Source organism: Kwoniella shandongensis, chromosome 10 (assembly GCF_008629635.2).
Source record: "Kwoniella shandongensis chromosome 10, complete sequence".
NCBI classification, from domain to species: Eukaryota; Fungi; Basidiomycota; class Tremellomycetes; order Tremellales; family Cryptococcaceae; genus Kwoniella; species Kwoniella shandongensis.
This window is the reverse complement of record NC_089296.1, coordinates 340,967-356,530: the sequence shown is the minus strand read 5'-3', so window position 1 is coordinate 356,530 and position 15,564 is coordinate 340,967. Positions and strand designations below refer to the sequence as shown.

Below are 15,564 nucleotides of genomic sequence, written 5' to 3'. Positions count from 1 at the left end.
CTGCCTAACAAGAGAAATGCAGCATCAAAGACAGTGTAAAACAGAAAATAATGAGATTGGACACAAATTTTGGTATGAGCGGAACAAGGATAGTTGATTGGTCGTTGATATTGGTTCGTGGATATGCGAGATTGGTATCGACTATGACAATGTGGAGTACAAGAAGCTAAAATGAGGTTAGTTAAGCCCAACAACGTGCAACGTACAGATTGTTTGTTGCCGCGATCTGCGTAACGTCAGCGGTAGCTCGTTGACTTCAAGACAAGATAACTCACTGCAATGGTGTTCTCCTGCGGGTGCCAGCTGGCATGTAACTAGGACGAGTTAGCGAGGCTCAAGCAGCAGAAACTCACAATCTTCTTAGCAAAGTCGATTCCTTCCGTTTGTATTCCTTCCTTCTTCCCAGGCGCCTTCCCACGGGCTCCGCCAATCTTCTTTGCTTTGAATGCTGACTTATCCGCTTGCAGTACAACATCGTTGTCGCCATTAACATCGTAGATGCGGAAGTAGTTGTGATATGATCCTGTCAGAACTTGGCTGCAAGAGTCAGCGATTGTGTCCGAATGATTTGAACTCACCTTCCATCGCCGCTGAAGGTACATTCAAACTTGTCAAAGATACAGTCGTTCTCGTACAAATCGCACAGCTTTTGACGGAGGTGGTCGTGAATATTGATGGTTTTGACCGGCTTGTTCTCCATATTGATATCCCAGATCTTCAATGTCAGGTAATCGCGTGACAAAATGTACCGTCCATCTCGAGAAAATTTGACATCCGATATGGAGGAGATGATCTCGGAAAAGAATGACTTCTGAGTGGGGTCTTCTTCTTCCTCGAATACTGGATTGTCAGCAGAGGAAGCAGATAGTATAACTCACGTTTGGCATGTGAATCGCATAATGCTGATTCACGCATATCCGCCAGCTTTATGGTGCCTTTGGAGCTAGAATACATGAACAGGTTGCAATGTACAGGGTGGAATTCGGCCGCGGTGATGACCTCGGTGAGCTCTTCCATATTGACGGGTTTGATGTCCACGATGTCTGCAGAGGGTAAGCAGGATTCGGTTCCAGCAGGACTCACTGAAGCTCTGGTCGCTGATGTTTAGGTTCCACAAGTTGATCCTGAGATCGTCGGCGGAAATGTAAGTCTCGCCATCAGAGTTCACTGATATCGAGTTGATGTGGTATGCGTGAGCGTTGGCGTAGACTTTTCGAGGAACGGCAGCGGTTATGGAATCATGGGTGGTCATTCGAGGAAGTCTTAGTGGTGGTTGGGCTGCTCCATTCCCGCCTCCGGGGTATCCATCCGAGTGATTGTTCTCCGCTACCACCTTGATCTGTTTGTCAAAGACCTTCCACAATTTGATGGTTTTGTCTGTCATGTTAGCGATGCCCCAAAGGCAGAACTCACCATTTGTGCTCAACAGGAAATGCGCCGCGTTCTGTCTTTTACACCACTTGATCCGATTGATCTTCTCTTCAATCTCGAGTGATTTCAAGTAGTCAAACTCGGGTTCATGAGATTGGAACTACTTGTCAGCAAAGTCCAACAATGGTTGAGACATACCTCAGTGTAGAATTTATATTCGCATCCTCGTTTCTGAGATGACCATCAGTTGCGGCCCATGCTGTGTTTGCACGAAACTCACCTGCTCATTCCTCTCAAACAAGACCACACGACCGCCCTTGTCACCTGTTGCTAGGTAATCACCTGTGTGGTCGAATTCAACCGTCGAGATGATATCGGCTAGTCATCTCAAAGGGTGAGCTCGATACACAAAGGAAATAACGAATTACATACCCTCTGTGATATCTTCAACCTCGCCCTTGTCACCAAAGCACTGGGCAAAGCGCCATTGGGATGCTGCTTCGGCATCCATTCTGTGAGTGAGAGCGTGTTTATGAAATGTTGAGACAGTCGCGCAGGTGCAGATGATAAGGTGGTTGGAAAGGTGGAGTGAAGTGTAATTAGGAGGCGCGGCGTTGACCTGGTAAGCGCGCCTGGGATATTATGCACGACAAACGTGAGACGGCGGTATTATCGAAGCTAGTCCGTTGAGAGTGGGCGAGTGTAAGGTGGGTGACCACTGTTCACGATGCTGTTTGTTGAATGTGAATGTCAAGGGATTGTTGATGAATCAGAACATCATGTCACTAGAGTTTGAACGGTGACGGTGGTGATTCCAGGTGGGTGGTGAGTGTGAGTGAATGAGTGGGATGAACGAGTTGGGTTGGCGCGATGAACAAGTTACGTAACAAATTGATTTCTCTCTCTCTTTCATCAGCATCATCGTCCGTCGGCGTTTTGCCACATCGTTCATATCTATCCAATTAGGCGTGCGGGAACAGAATTAACGATGACGAATGTGGCGATACATCTATTTGTTCCCAAGCTGGACTCAGTACCTGCGTGATCAAGTGCAAAACGAAGCAGCTATATGAGAGTGATTATACGTGCACACATTCAGTCGCTGAGCGTGTGAGCAAACGGATCTGTTGCAGTGGAGGGGTCATACACATGCATCGTAATGTGAAAAGGGTGCGCGGTGCTCGACATCTGGCTACAAGCTACCTTTTCGGTTCAGACCGAGGATACCATCGCACGCTGAGTACCGGAGCGAAACGCCTCCCATTGTGGAATGGTGAATACGCAGCACGGGAGCCACAGGTGTTGCGCACACACTCCTTTATCGTCGTCCTTTCCATCCTGAAAGGAGGGCCTAGTCGGTGGCCCTGTTGTCCTGATATAACATATGCGGGAGAACGTTTTGTTCCCACGGCACCTTTACTCACAGTAAACATGTCGCCTATGCAAGGTCTTTACAAGTTGATCGATCGCTTTGTTGACGGCGAAGTATCAATTCTCTGGTCTTCAGACTTCAAGCGGAAATACACTATTCCATCATGCTTCAAAGACATATATTGGCCTCGATACGAACACAGGAAATTTGGTAAATACGAGAAGTATCGTGACTGGGAGCATCTGGTTGAGCTCGCTCGAAAAGCGATTGAGAATGGCGACCTTCATGTGAGTCATAAGTCTTAACGAGTAATAACACGCATAGCCTTTCTTCAGGATTTACTGTCTGTTCGCCGAGCTCAAGAAACAGAACAGTCCGGTCAAGATCGCTACATGCGGTCTGACCATGAGCGATCCGAAACATATAGATCACGAAGTTAGTTGGATGACAATGATACGATAATACGATAAGGCTGATGTCTCGTAGTCTGGTGTCTCACCACCGAGGCGATTAGTAGTGTCCGATAAGAAAGCCCTGCAGCGAATGAAGGCATACGCTTGGGCTGTTGAGGGCATGCTACCCTGCCCTGTGAGTTCACTTGTCAGATGGGAGCTAATCGCAGATCGGCCGCTATCGACTGGGACTTGAAGTACTTGTCGATGCAATACCTTTTGCGGGAAGTCTCATCATGTTTATCATGAGCGTGTGCATCTTCTGGCACGGGACAAGCCAAACTGCCGCACCCGCTTGGCTTCGTCGTGAGATGTTGGGACCTCTTGGGTGGGCCACGTTCTTTGCGTGAGTATGTTCAGTCACAAGACATTACCTTGGGTGACGGATTTCCCATGTATGTAGGTTCTTTGTGCCAGAAGTTGGAGACGTCGCTTCGGCTAGTATCAGTCCTAATCGACGAGCCGCTCGAAAATTAAAACACTGGTTGAAGCTGCGCAGTCTGCTCAGCTCCGATATTGCAGACTCTTCTGGTGTATGGACATCACCAGGCTTGAAGGAGGTCTTCCCAGAGTTGAGGAATGGAGGGTCATACAGCTGGCGATACGATGATCACTTTCGTCGTAAGATTTATGGCAAGGAGCTGGAACAATTATACCAAACAAAGCATAAAGTGTGATGATGTCACAATCGTTTTGCCTCCACTTTCAGTGTCGCGGTCCTTGGAGGTTGATCATTGTTGTTGTTGTAATCTATCAACATTTCTCCTTACACACCATGACCACTCCTAGCAGTCGATATCAGCTCAGCTGTGAGCTGGTCCCACCCCATTCCGATGATGTGAAAGCTGTACTAGCGATCAATGACGATCTGCTTGCTTCCGCATCTAGAGACTCCAGCGTCGCAATTTGGAAGCGAACCGAGCACAACCAGGTGATTAGCGTTTTCGCTATCAGACGGATCACCTCTAACATTGCAGCTTAGTTCAACCTTGCAGGATTGCTGAACGGACACCATGCGTATGTCAACTCCCTGGCTCATATACCGGCCAACAGTGACGAAGAAGGTAGGTCAATATTATTGGACGAGCTGACCGCAGATCTGCTGGCTTCCGGAGGCAACTCCTCCCTCATCCTCCTTCACTCGTTGTCCGCCCTCGACTCGGAAAGTCGTGCCTGCCTGATTGGTCACACCTTGAATGTGTGCGCCTTGAACTACTCTCAGACGCGGAGGAAGTTGATCAGCGGGAGCTGGGACCAAACCGCCAGGGTGTGGTCGCGAGAGTCGGGCGAATGGAACTGCGATCTGATTTTAGAAGGACACGATCAAGCGGTGTGGGGGGTCGCTATCGTTGAGGAAGGCCCCAAGGAGGGCCACTACTTGACTGGTGAGTATTATGCCAAGTGTATGACACTCACATGTAGGTTCGGGTAGGTCGACTATGCAGCCTTTATCGAATGGTGATAACTTTGAACAGCGGACCGCCTGATCAACCTGTGGAACACCAATGGTGAACTTCTGCTCAGGATAAAAGGGTCTCCTGAGCCTGTACGGAGTCTTACAATGCTACCGGGAGGAGATACCTTTGCTAGCGCTTGCAATGATGGGTAGGTCGTGCCGCCTAGATGAAAGCTGATCATTCAGGCTCATTCGAATATGGGACTTATCCGGGAGCGTACTGTACACGCTTCGCGGTCATACCGATTACGCATATCACATTGCGTTGGGGCCAGATGGGGGCTTGCTGTCATGTGGAGAGGATCACACTGTCGTAAGTTGATTACCTGCGTCTGTTGCACCCACTGACTTACTCACAGAGGCTCTGGAAAGGTAAGGTCGATCTGCCAAACAGGCCGAAAACTAACACAACGTAGATCAAAGCGAATACGCTGTAATGCTTCATCCTTGTCAAACAGTATGGTCCACGTCGGCCCTACCGAATGGGGACGTCATCTCAGGTGGATCTGACGGTAAAGTTCGAGTTTGGTCGAGCGCAATGGAGAGGTTTGCAGAAGAAGGCATTCGAAACGTACGTCCCTCCACTGATGCAGAATTTGTCCTGCTGACCTGTAGACAGACGTACGAGCGTCAGGTTACAGATGCGATGCCAAAGTAAGTCCAGTACTCGCTCGGTCTTTACTGACGAAGTTCAGGTCAGTTCCCCGCACGACCGAGACCGGCGACCAAGCACGAACTCTGACAATCGATATTGACCTGAGGTTGGTTGTGAAAGGGAAAACAACTGTTCGCTAACACCTCTCGTAGTGATGACGCGCCCGCCATACCCCTTGTATACAGCCTAGATTGTAGGTTCATCCCTTCTCTACCGACCCTCGGTTTCCCGAACTGCCAAGCTGACCCCGCTTCAGCCGATCCACGTACCGCTGCGGAAGAGTTTGGTCGCGACTACTCCCTTTCTGACAACTATATCAATCAGATCGAAGCGTTCATTAAAGCTCATCTAGAAGTGGCGAGGGACGGCTAGCAGATGCTCAGTACTTCACGCCATGTGATCATTTGCATTTTTGATGGGTATCTAGCTGCCTCGATAAGTGGTATACGAGAAAGGGCTAATGAGAAGCGGGATATGGTAATGTTGTTTAGGGTCGGCATATGTGAATGTGATCTTGAGCCAGGTTAGCGATTCAGTCGGTCGAGAGATACCTAACTCACCTCGACAAGAGGATAGAAGGTATTGCTGCCTATAGACTCAAAGTATTCGCCGCTGAAAAAGGTCATTTTATACACTCCAGGTGATAGCTGCGTCTCAGAGGCGAGGAGGTCGGAACAGCGGCCGTCCGCGTTAGTGACACTGGTTGCAGAGAATCAGCAGGGCCTTTATCATCCTGTCCGGAAAGAACGCACCCAGAAGCGAGGGTCTTGGGCAGGTCTTCAGGTGTGACCGCGCTTGCAGTCTGCGAGGCCAGACTGAGTACGTCAAGAGATACTTTCACCCCCGGGGCTGGTTTGCCCAGGGCAGCATCAAGTACTGGCGTCAATCGTCAGATGATTGCATGCACAGTCATTGATAGATGACCCACCGTGACATGTGATGGGAGAGCGTGACATTGGATCTGGTGAGGGTGAAGATGTGGGAGGAGTGAATTCGAACGAGAAGATAACTGGCTTCAGTTATCTATGAACCCAACCCGGTTATCGCGGGTGGAGGTGATCGTCATTCGAGGTCCGAGTTGATTTGGAGCATATAAAGTTCGCGTCGCTAACTATTGAATTATACTTTGGTTCCTTCTCGCATCAATTGCGCTTCCTGGACTCATAGACGAGGCTCCGACGCTATAAGGCTATTGAGGTATCTCCTTCCGACCTGCCATTGCGCGGCGCCTGGTGCTACTTACGCAGCATCGGTGCTCATCCTCTGGTCTTCGTCCTCCATCAATGTCTTTACCGTCAAACACGCCTGGCGGTGCTGCCGTGATACAAAGTTCTCCTCGATCACCTGTCATCCCTCCAACTTCCACGGCGTCGTCTTCCTCGCCTTCAAGACGAGATTCACTTCCGTCGCCTACGCGAACTCGCAGCCGGATCATGAGACCCCACTCTGCTGGACCACGTGTAATTAGAACGTTCGAGGAAATCAAAGTACCAGTGAAGACGGAGGAATGGTATGAAGAGCTAGAGTGTGGGATGTAAGTGACATAGGATACAGCGTCTCATCGGACGTCTAGCTGACCTTTTTCTCTACAGCTGCTCGCAAATTCTGTGAGCTGTTCGACGACAGTATGACGACGTAAGCTCATGCTTTTTGCAGAGGAGCATCACAAGCGATTGTCCCTTGCGGGTGAGTTGACATTTTGTGCTTCCCCCACTCATGTGAATTTCGTAGACATACATTCTGCGGGCCATGCCTCTGGCAATGGATCAAGACCAACAATGTGAGTCTACGATTTACATGACCCGCTGACATCGCACAGCAACAAACATGCCCCCATTGCCGAGTGATGGTGGCCCAAGTCACCCCCTTCATTGCCAACATCATCGTCGATCAAATCATCGAACGTAAGCTCCAAAATCTTCCTGACGGAGCAGAGAAAGTCGCCATGATGATGGAGAGGAAGGAGAAGATGGCGTAGGTCAACCCAAACACACTCCCCCCTGCTATACCTAACCCGGGTTTTCTGTCGTAGCGATTGGAAAGCTATTCAGCTTCGCGTCAATCCCAAGCCAATCTATAAAAGGACTCGAGAGTACGAGGATGATCTTGCTCTCCGACTGCAAGATCTCCCAGACGGCCTACGGCGAGATCGGCAAGGTCACGTACGCCGAGCATCACGAAATCTGCCCGCGCTCGGACAACCCATCAACCATACTCCCGATCTCGAAGTAGGAGCCGAGTTGCTGTCCACCTCGTCTATGAGAGAGCGACTCGACGAACTACGATCTTTAAGAGATGGCTTATACCGACGACTAGAAACGGAGAGACTAGGTCTGCAGCAGCCCAACGCTGGGCCGGTCGACCGTCCATATACCACAACAATCCCGACGTTACACACCCCGTCTGCTGAAGCTGTTCGAGCTCCCCTCATTGTACCCCCAAACCCCGGGCCAAACCAAAGCTGGCCTCGACCGTCATTCGGCTCAAGTGTGCACCGTCGATCGACCGGAGATGGAGATCACGGAACCAGGAATGATCCGCTTGTTGTACTCTCGGATAGCTCTGACGGTGAATAGACTGATAGATACCAAATTGTAGTGTATAAAGCTCCACCTTATCGTCCCATCATCGTTCATACGCATTTGATACGTCTTTTCCACTGTGGCATAAAACATGACATGCATTGCGGTAGTGTTGATATGTGGTACACTTGAATTGTCCTGATTGTCCATGGGGTCGTTAAAGCACTCGTGACGCGTTATAATGATTGGGATGCACTGATGTCGAAACGATGGGTGGTATCTGATTGACTAAGATTATAATCTGGAGGAAGTGGCTGACTTGGCAACGTTCGAGGGATCGGCCAAGTATCGCACCATCTGGAACTCCTTGTGTTTGAAACTATGGTAGGGTCAGTTATGGGACAAGACATCGCGATGAAGGTACTCACCCGCATTTCTCGTAGAAAGCTGATTGGTATGGCAGGAAAGATCAGCATGACTCGATGATTTGACAGATGCGGACTCACGGATGTTACTATCACTACAGTCAAGAATGATCTTGTAACAGCCCCTTGTGCGACCGATCTCCTCCAACGCCTTGATGATCTTGATACCCAACTTTCTCCCTTGCATCGTCTTGGAGACGGCAATGTCCTCAATATGTCCAACTAGACCCGCATTACGAACGAACTTGCGTTCAACAATAAGAGATCCACAACCGACGACCTACAAGTTGGCGTTCAATCAGTATGTCACCATGAATCTTTTGTGAGCTAGAACGCGACCTACCTTGTCTGACTCGCGATGAACAATGACAATGGTAAAGTATGTGTTGGGACAAGATTTGAGCTCGTTGAACGTATCTTTATACGTCTTCGCAGAGAGAGGAGGTGCGACCGTCAACACTGACAACAGGTCGAAATGACCTCGGGCATTGTCTGTTGAGGATAGTGGTCGTAGCTGTTAAGGCGGGTCAGAGCGAGATCACAGTGCGGATTGGTCTCAGCCGACTTACATAAAGATCAGGTCCTAGTCCTTGCTGAAAGGATGAGGGAATAAGTGAAGGGTCGAAGAGGAGTTCCAGCTGGCTATCAGCGGACATTGTGATTTGGTAGATAGTAAAGAAAGGGTGAGGGTGAAAGATGAAGAAGAAAGAAAGGAACCCTCAACGTTTATACATCAACAGAAACATACGAGCGACAGGTGCTGTGATTCCGACCCGCCGGTACAGCATCTGGTTAGTGACGTTTTAGATTCAACTTGAAGATCCCGCCACATCCTTCCATGCCTACTCTTACTATGAAATAACTGAACTAGGCGTGCGGCTATGAACTCGCGATTATTGTTGCCACTGAACTCACTCCTCATTCCATGAAAGCGTACAACAACCTGATTCATACGTTCAAAGCTCCGTTTTGTCCGCTTCACGTCACCCAAAAACGTCATGCCTCGTAGGAAGAACGCCTACTTGTCGGACGGATCCGACTCCGAGGCCTCTGCATCGGGGTCTGTCGACGAGTATGATTCTCAGGAAGATGAGGATTCTCGCGCTGAGAGGCGGTTGTTCGAAAATAAGGGGAACAAGCGGAGAAAGACGGCTGGTAGGGGTGGTAAGGAATCGGCTTGGGAAGGGATCTTTGGCGAAGAAGAAGAACAAGGTAGAGGAGGACGGGGAGTAGGCTCAAAAGGTCGAGGAGGTGCAAGTGCAACACGGAGCGATTGGACAAGGTATGTGATCTCTTTTGGTGCCCGTCCTGCGATTGTGGACTCACTGTGTTTCTATAGGGCTCCCGCGTTCGTTTCATCTGGTCCGAAGGAGACGGAAGTGCAAGAAGAAGAAGAAGTCCGAGATGCTGCGGCTGAAGCACCGTCTGGGTCCGATGAATCATCCGGCGAATCAGCATCCGAAGAGGACGAGACAAGGCCCCCATCCCCTCGCGTGAGAGAAGAGGAGGAGGACGAACCACCCCGTCGAGGCATGGGATTGGGATCCATGAATGGCTTCGCATCGGCCGGGTCGATGCCACTTGACACGACAAGCAATGGGGAAGGAGCTACAACCCAGGCGTCGGGTGGTAGGGGTGGGATTGGATCATCAAGTCGAGGTCGGGGCGGTATTGGTTCCAGCAGCAGGCAAGCACCACCTCCGCCTTCATCTTCTGGAGCCAACACTCCAAGAGGAGGAATTGGCTCCTCATCGGCCCCTGTCAACCCCATAGAGGAGTCAGCACCGCCACCTGGCATACCCACCGCGTTCGGACGACCTCCCCCATCCTTAAGCTCAGGGTCAGGGGCTTCTCGTACTCAGCGGTCGTTCCTACCCAAAGCGGCACCAACGCCTACAGCAGCAAGCACGATCGACTTGACACCGGCTGAGAGAGCGCACTTTCGAAACATCGAGGGGTCATTCGGAGCCAAATTTCTCAAAAACTTTGGTTGGCAGGCAGGTAAAGGTTTAGGTGCCCAAGAGGATGGTCGGGCGGTACCCGTTGAGGTCGGCAAAGTCTTCAGGGGTCAAGGTATCCAGAAGGGAATGAGAACGGAGGATAGTAAGAGAGAAGCACGACGGAAAGGCGAGGAAATTTCGGATGACGAGGAGGATCAACCGAAGAGGCGAGGCCACAAGGTCCGGGCCAAGCTGCCAAAGGAGCCGAAGGAGGAGGAACAAGGATGGAAGAAGCAGAAGAAGGTCAAAGTCAAAGTGGAGCACAAGTCTTACGAGCAGTTGTTGGCCGAGGCCGGTGATGCCGCTGCAGGGGCTGGTATTGGGCTAGTATTGGATGCCCGGGGTGGCGAGGTACGTCTATTTGTGCATCAAATATGGACGCCGTTGACATTCTCCTTAGTTGAAAGAAGTGCAATCCCTCTCAGCGTTGTCATTGTCGACATGGACTCCGACGTCAGACGCGACCCGACTGCCTGAATTACGACACAACCTGCGCTTAATTGTGGACGTTGCCAAAGGGGATGTGGAGGGCCTTGCGAGAGAGGGCAAATCTGTCAACGAGCGAAGACGGTGGGCCCTGCGAGAGGAGCAGATTTCGAGGCAAAAGGTTGAGCAGACTGAGCGTCGTGAGTATTTCTTACGCGGTCATAGACCTGACTGACAGTATGGTGCAGGAATATCTCGCTTGAAACAGATACAGACACTGGTGGGGACGATCACAACGATTGCTGCGGAACAAGCAGCGACCCCCAGCCCGTCCCTGTTACCGCTCACCGAAAGCTTCAACACTCTCATCAAAGACTTCAAAGATGAGTATAGAAATTACGCATTGGACGATGTTATCGTTGGAGCTATTAGTCAAGTGGTAAGTCTCCCTCTCAACCATCGAATGCCGCTGATGATTCCGCAGCTTCGTCGAGCGTTCGCGGATTGGCAACCGTTCGACGTCTCGTCAGATGTACTCCTTTCTGCACTCAAGCCTTGGCATGCAGCATACAACTTACCGAAGAGTGAAGACGACGAGGCGTTGGCCATGACAATCAATGGGGACGAATCTCACCGTCGTGCAGCGAAACAGGAAAATGGCGAAAGAGTGATGACTGCGTGGGAGAGCTTGATCTGGACATTGTGGTTACCCAAGGTCCGATCAGCGATAAAGTAAGTTCATGGACTGAGTTAGTCGACCGCGCTGACATCTAACAGCAATGATTGGGACCCGTCTCGGCCACATGCGGCTGTCCATCTCCTTGAGTCGTGGGAATCAATACTACCTCCTTTCATACGTGATAACGTCCTCGATCAGCTCATCCTGCCCAAGGTCAAGGCGGCAGTCGAGCAGTGGGATCCCAGAAAGCACAAGTCCGACAAGAATCCCAAATCACTCGCAAGCATCGTCTTTCCATGGCTACCGCTACTTGGCGAAAGAGTCGAAGAAGTCTTGGAAGGTGCGAAGCGACGGATTCGAAGCATTTTACGAAGCTGGGTGGTCAAAGATGGGGTACCAGAAGAACTTGCTCGGTGGAGGAAGGATGTGAGTGGACTGTTCACTTCAAGCTTGGCTGGACTGACAATTCCCTCTCAGGTGTATTCGTCCAGCGAATGGGACAAGCTCATTATACAGTATGTTCTCCCCAAACTTGGTGTCTGTCTGCGCGACGACTTCACCATCAACCCGCGCAAACAAGACATGGTCCCCCTCGAGGACTGGGTCATGCCCTGGCATAAGCTACTACGAGCGTCAATGTTCTCTCATCTGCTCGAGGCAGAGTTCTTCCCCAAATGGCTCGACATCTTGTACATCTGGCTGGTCCAACCGGCTTACAAGCCGGATGAGGTCGCGAACTGGTGAGTGCTACCCGCCTCACGCAACGAGTGTCTACTGACTTTGAGTGCAGGTTCGTATGGTGGAAGAGTCGGTTCCCCGATGCGGTCTTGGAGATGCGCGGGGTATCTCACGGCTTCAACAGTGGTCTTGAATTGATGAACGAGGCAATGCGACTTGGCTCCGAGGCCCCGACCAAACTCAAGAAACCAGTATTTGAGCCTCTCCCACCAAGCAAGTCGTCCAAATCTTCGAAATCCAGTACGACTAGTCGAAGACCCATCGAGGTCACTTCTGCTGGCGCTGCACCCGAGATCACTTTCAGGAATATCGCAGAGGATTACGCGACGCAAAACGATCTCATCATCTTGCCTGTTGGCAGATCGCACAGTCAAACAGGAAAGCCTCTGTTCAAGATTTGCAAGAACGTGGATGGTCGGGGTGGTGTTACGATTTACGTGGGAGAGAACGCGGTGTTCGCACAGATGGAGGATGGTGCGTTCAGAGCGATGTCGTTGGAAGATATGGTGAAGAAGGCGTCAGGATAGTCAGACTCGCCTTGAAGTGAAGTGGAACCATGCATAGCATAACGAGTAGTTTCCTTAGCATAACCACAACCTGTGCATAACTCTATATAACATGACGCATCGTGAATTGAATACCATCTGGAGTCCGTGCAATGTCAAACATAATCTCGAAAGCGGAAATGGAAAAAAAAGGAGAGACTAATCGATCATCAACCATGCTAACTGGGGTATAAATAGAAGAGAGGAGCTCTAAACATGCTCGATCTGGACTTGCCACTCTTTCCCTTGACCTTCACCTCCCTCAACCAGGAGCTCTACACACTTTTCTTCCTTCTCAATAAACTTTGGCACAACATCGTCCCATTTCGACGCCTCCTTCGTCTTGAGTGCGAAGCGCAATTTGTCTTGTGCACCTTTCGTACCGGGGGGGAGATAGAGTTGGAAAGGAGAGGGATGGTTAAAGGTCAATTGCGCGTAGGAACGGATCTTCACAGTATTGGTTACGGGAAGGTTGACATCTGTATTGTCGTCATTGGCAGAGATGAGCTTGCTAAGTGTAGTAAGGTTCTCGGAGGGCTTGGTAATAGTCTTCGAGCTTGCTTCGGAGGAAGGAGAGATCAAAGGGGAGTATGCAGTGGAGGAAGTTGCTCGTGACAAGGTCTGAACATCGCCGTCAGCTTGGACTCGCATATACCAGCTTAAGGGTACTCACATCAAGCAAAGGGGTTTTCTCGTCAGCATCGGCGGGAGTTTGGGTCTCGAACCTCTCCGTGTCATCGTCACTATCCGTGGTGGGATCTTGCGCATCAGTGTCAGGCACCGCCTTGCTTCGGAACGCTGAGAGGAGGAGGTGCCAGATGTTGACGAAGAATCGACCGATAAAGTGGAAGAACCAGCCTTCTTCAGTCGGCGCCGTCTCAACAACGGTGGTATCGTCCTCGTCATCTTCTTCAGTGAGACCATTCTCCCCGTCGGATGCTACAACGATAGCCTGAATCGTATCCGAGCTGGCATGAGAAGGAGTTTCCCTTGTGGGTGCCAAGTTGGCAGCCTGGGCGAGCTTGTCCTTAGGGAGATCAAGCTCTTCTTCTCCGATTTCGTAGGCTGTGGCATCCGGGGCGGAGATCCAGATTGAATCGACACTACCAGCTCCTCGAACCTCGATGAACTCGGAGAGACGGAGGACCTCGGCGACAGCGCCAGCATCGAGGTGAATATCTACCTTGCGATCGCCCTGTCCTGGGAGGTAGACGGGTGACGAAGATGACGAGATGACAGCAAGTGGAGTCCTGTCGAGGGCTTCCGGGACGTTAATTGTCACTTGTCGAGATCTTGAAGCGTAAGGCGCGTACAGAACGAGGTGGTTCGAGACCGGTTTCTCATCGCCCGCGGAAACGAGGAGTGCAGTAACGTCATCGTCACCTGACACTTTTCCAAGTCGAACTCGAGATTGGTCGATCTTTGATGCTTTGAGGGCAGCAGCGACAGCGCCGTGGAGTGGGCTATTGACTGCAAGACCGTAGTTGGCGCTAGTCGAATTGCTGGTAGAAGGGCTGGTAGCAGACGCAGGAACGGTGAGAGGAGTGGAGAGCGAGCCGACAACGGCGAGATTGTGGACTGACGGCTTGGGGAAGATGGACGAGCTAGATGACGAGATCTTGGAGAATGGTGTGAGGTGTAGCGCGGGTGTAGCTTCGAGAAGAGCGATTGTTGGTGAGGTGGCCGTTTCGGAGGGTAGGGTAGATATCCTTGGGCTATACGAAGGTATGGATGACATCAGCTTGAGGGTATACTGAGCTTGTATCGTAATCACTCACATCTTGTCATTGATGAGATCAATGCCAACTCCTCTCCACTCCAACTTCTCCAAACTTTGCGGTTTGTGTGACCATGAACCCGCTGTCAATGGCTCATTTGTTACTTCGACCTCACCATCTTCAAGCTTGATGAAACCGTTTCCGCCGACCCCGCCCAACCAGTGAGTCTCGCCTCCCTCCGTGTTGTGGCGGAAAGTGTAGCTGTAGCTATTGTTTATAGCAGCGGGAACTACTGCCGTAAGAAACAGAGTCTCAGGACTCGGTGTTGCTGTCGGGTAGTTCGAAAGTGCTTGGACATGGATCGTTGGAGTGGAGGATTGACCGTTCTGCTTGACCCCGTTCGGCGAAAGCTGCGTTATATCTTGGTATGGGGTGAATGTCGCAGCGCGCCATTCTCCTGGCTGTGTGATGACATTACCTTGGTTGTCAAACTGTGGAAGATCTGTCCAGATCTCCCAGCTGCCCGAAGAGTCTTCCCCGTCTTCGAAAGTAAGGAAGAAGTTGAGGTGGACAAATGAGTCTGGGGAGGACGCAGAGGGGATTGGGACCGAAGTGGTGCTCGCAAGGGGAGGATAGAAGGCGGGCATGATGAGTGGAGCTTGTACCGAGACCAATCGTCAGAAGAAAAGAAAGATCGCTTGTTTTGATCAGCGATGATGGATGCTCTAAGAGCGGGAATCTGGGGACACCACGGAGCTCTGTCTGACGGTTACGGTTGAAAAATATTAAAATTGGGGATGATTTTTGAACGTGGGAATGTTATCTTTCACCTTTTGCACCTACGACTCTCTGATTCTCTCGTCATCACGACAACGAATGCTGTAATTACACTGATCTACGCCACGTGGGAGGGACCTTGATACCCTTTAGGCACAAAAGTACAGCTCTGCGGTGACCACCGGGGCACCCGACTCCCCTTACCTGGAGAGAGAGAGATCTGACGTGGATATAAAACATATGAACCATACTTTATCAACTCTTGTTCCCCCTTCTGTCCTCCACTTTCAACAAGCTAAGCATTCCATTCATCAATTGAGCATGAATCACTCGCAAACGCACAAGTAATCTTCTTGCAGCCGTGTTTAAGACAGACGACTTCGACCCCGTAACACTATTCAGACGTAACTACACAGAGAGAATCCAGT

At 50.7% G+C, this 15,564-nt stretch overlaps 10 protein-coding genes across 10 annotated transcripts; 6 read left to right on the top strand and 4 right to left on the bottom strand.

Moving 5' to 3' along the window:
- Positions 1–181: 181 nt before the first annotated feature.
- CI109_105541 (uncharacterized protein) lies at positions 182–1,882 on the bottom strand (the record flags this gene model as incomplete). The annotated part of the gene is made up of 8 exons (XM_065967684.1): positions 182–226; positions 276–290; positions 354–537; positions 579–840; positions 1,084–1,510; positions 1,570–1,602; positions 1,652–1,749; positions 1,804–1,882. The coding sequence occupies 8 exons, from the start codon at positions 1,880–1,882 to the stop codon at positions 182–184; spliced, it is 1,143 nt and encodes a 380-aa protein (XP_065823756.1).
- A 920-nt stretch (positions 1,883–2,802) lies between these two features.
- CI109_105540 (uncharacterized protein) lies at positions 2,803–3,872 on the top strand (the record flags this gene model as incomplete). The annotated part of the gene is made up of 5 exons (XM_065967683.1): positions 2,803–3,030; positions 3,113–3,178; positions 3,230–3,307; positions 3,366–3,541; positions 3,599–3,872. The coding sequence occupies 5 exons, from the start codon at positions 2,803–2,805 to the stop codon at positions 3,870–3,872; spliced, it is 822 nt and encodes a 273-aa protein (XP_065823755.1).
- A 98-nt stretch (positions 3,873–3,970) lies between these two features.
- Positions 3,971–5,088, top strand: CI109_105539 (uncharacterized protein; the record flags this gene model as incomplete). The annotated part of the gene is made up of 6 exons (XM_065967682.1): positions 3,971–4,126; positions 4,178–4,580; positions 4,671–4,741; positions 4,819–4,964; positions 5,011–5,023; positions 5,068–5,088. The coding sequence occupies 6 exons, from the start codon at positions 3,971–3,973 to the stop codon at positions 5,086–5,088; spliced, it is 810 nt and encodes a 269-aa protein (XP_065823754.1).
- A 45-nt stretch (positions 5,089–5,133) lies between these two features.
- On the top strand, positions 5,134–5,678 carry CI109_105538 (uncharacterized protein; the record flags this gene model as incomplete). The annotated part of the gene is made up of 5 exons (XM_065967681.1): positions 5,134–5,222; positions 5,271–5,305; positions 5,352–5,412; positions 5,459–5,499; positions 5,563–5,678. The coding sequence occupies 5 exons, from the start codon at positions 5,134–5,136 to the stop codon at positions 5,676–5,678; spliced, it is 342 nt and encodes a 113-aa protein (XP_065823753.1).
- A 51-nt stretch (positions 5,679–5,729) lies between these two features.
- CI109_105537 (hydroxyisourate hydrolase) lies at positions 5,730–6,262 on the bottom strand (the record flags this gene model as incomplete). The annotated part of the gene is made up of 4 exons (XM_032003434.1): positions 5,730–5,819; positions 5,867–6,005; positions 6,059–6,182; positions 6,235–6,262. 4 exons carry the CDS (start codon positions 6,260–6,262, stop codon positions 5,730–5,732), a joined length of 381 nt encoding a protein of 126 aa, XP_031862292.1.
- A 327-nt stretch (positions 6,263–6,589) lies between these two features.
- Positions 6,590–7,107, top strand: CI109_105536 (uncharacterized protein; the record flags this gene model as incomplete). The annotated part of the gene is made up of 4 exons (XM_032003433.2): positions 6,590–6,840; positions 6,899–6,913; positions 6,963–6,992; positions 7,038–7,107. The coding sequence occupies 4 exons, from the start codon at positions 6,590–6,592 to the stop codon at positions 7,105–7,107; spliced, it is 366 nt and encodes a 121-aa protein (XP_031862291.2).
- A 45-nt stretch (positions 7,108–7,152) lies between these two features.
- Positions 7,153–7,882, top strand: CI109_105535 (uncharacterized protein; the record flags this gene model as incomplete). Its single annotated transcript, XM_065967680.1, has 2 exons — positions 7,153–7,280; positions 7,339–7,882. The coding sequence occupies 2 exons, from the start codon at positions 7,153–7,155 to the stop codon at positions 7,880–7,882; spliced, it is 672 nt and encodes a 223-aa protein (XP_065823752.1).
- Positions 7,883–8,122: 240 nt separating this feature from the next.
- CI109_105534 (uncharacterized protein) lies at positions 8,123–8,909 on the bottom strand (the record flags this gene model as incomplete). Its single annotated transcript, XM_032003432.1, has 5 exons — positions 8,123–8,207; positions 8,257–8,275; positions 8,335–8,533; positions 8,597–8,767; positions 8,823–8,909. 5 exons carry the CDS (start codon positions 8,907–8,909, stop codon positions 8,123–8,125), a joined length of 561 nt encoding a protein of 186 aa, XP_031862290.1.
- A 342-nt stretch (positions 8,910–9,251) lies between these two features.
- On the top strand, positions 9,252–12,623 carry CI109_105533 (uncharacterized protein; the record flags this gene model as incomplete). The annotated part of the gene is made up of 8 exons (XM_032003431.1): positions 9,252–9,535; positions 9,593–10,604; positions 10,654–10,879; positions 10,928–11,118; positions 11,164–11,411; positions 11,457–11,784; positions 11,836–12,098; positions 12,149–12,623. The coding sequence occupies 8 exons, from the start codon at positions 9,252–9,254 to the stop codon at positions 12,621–12,623; spliced, it is 3,027 nt and encodes a 1,008-aa protein (XP_031862289.1).
- Positions 12,624–12,851: 228 nt separating this feature from the next.
- CI109_105532 (uncharacterized protein) lies at positions 12,852–15,006 on the bottom strand (the record flags this gene model as incomplete). Its single annotated transcript, XM_032003430.1, has 3 exons — positions 12,852–13,262; positions 13,315–14,356; positions 14,420–15,006. The coding sequence occupies 3 exons, from the start codon at positions 15,004–15,006 to the stop codon at positions 12,852–12,854; spliced, it is 2,040 nt and encodes a 679-aa protein (XP_031862288.1).
- Positions 15,007–15,564: the final 558 nt, after the last annotated feature.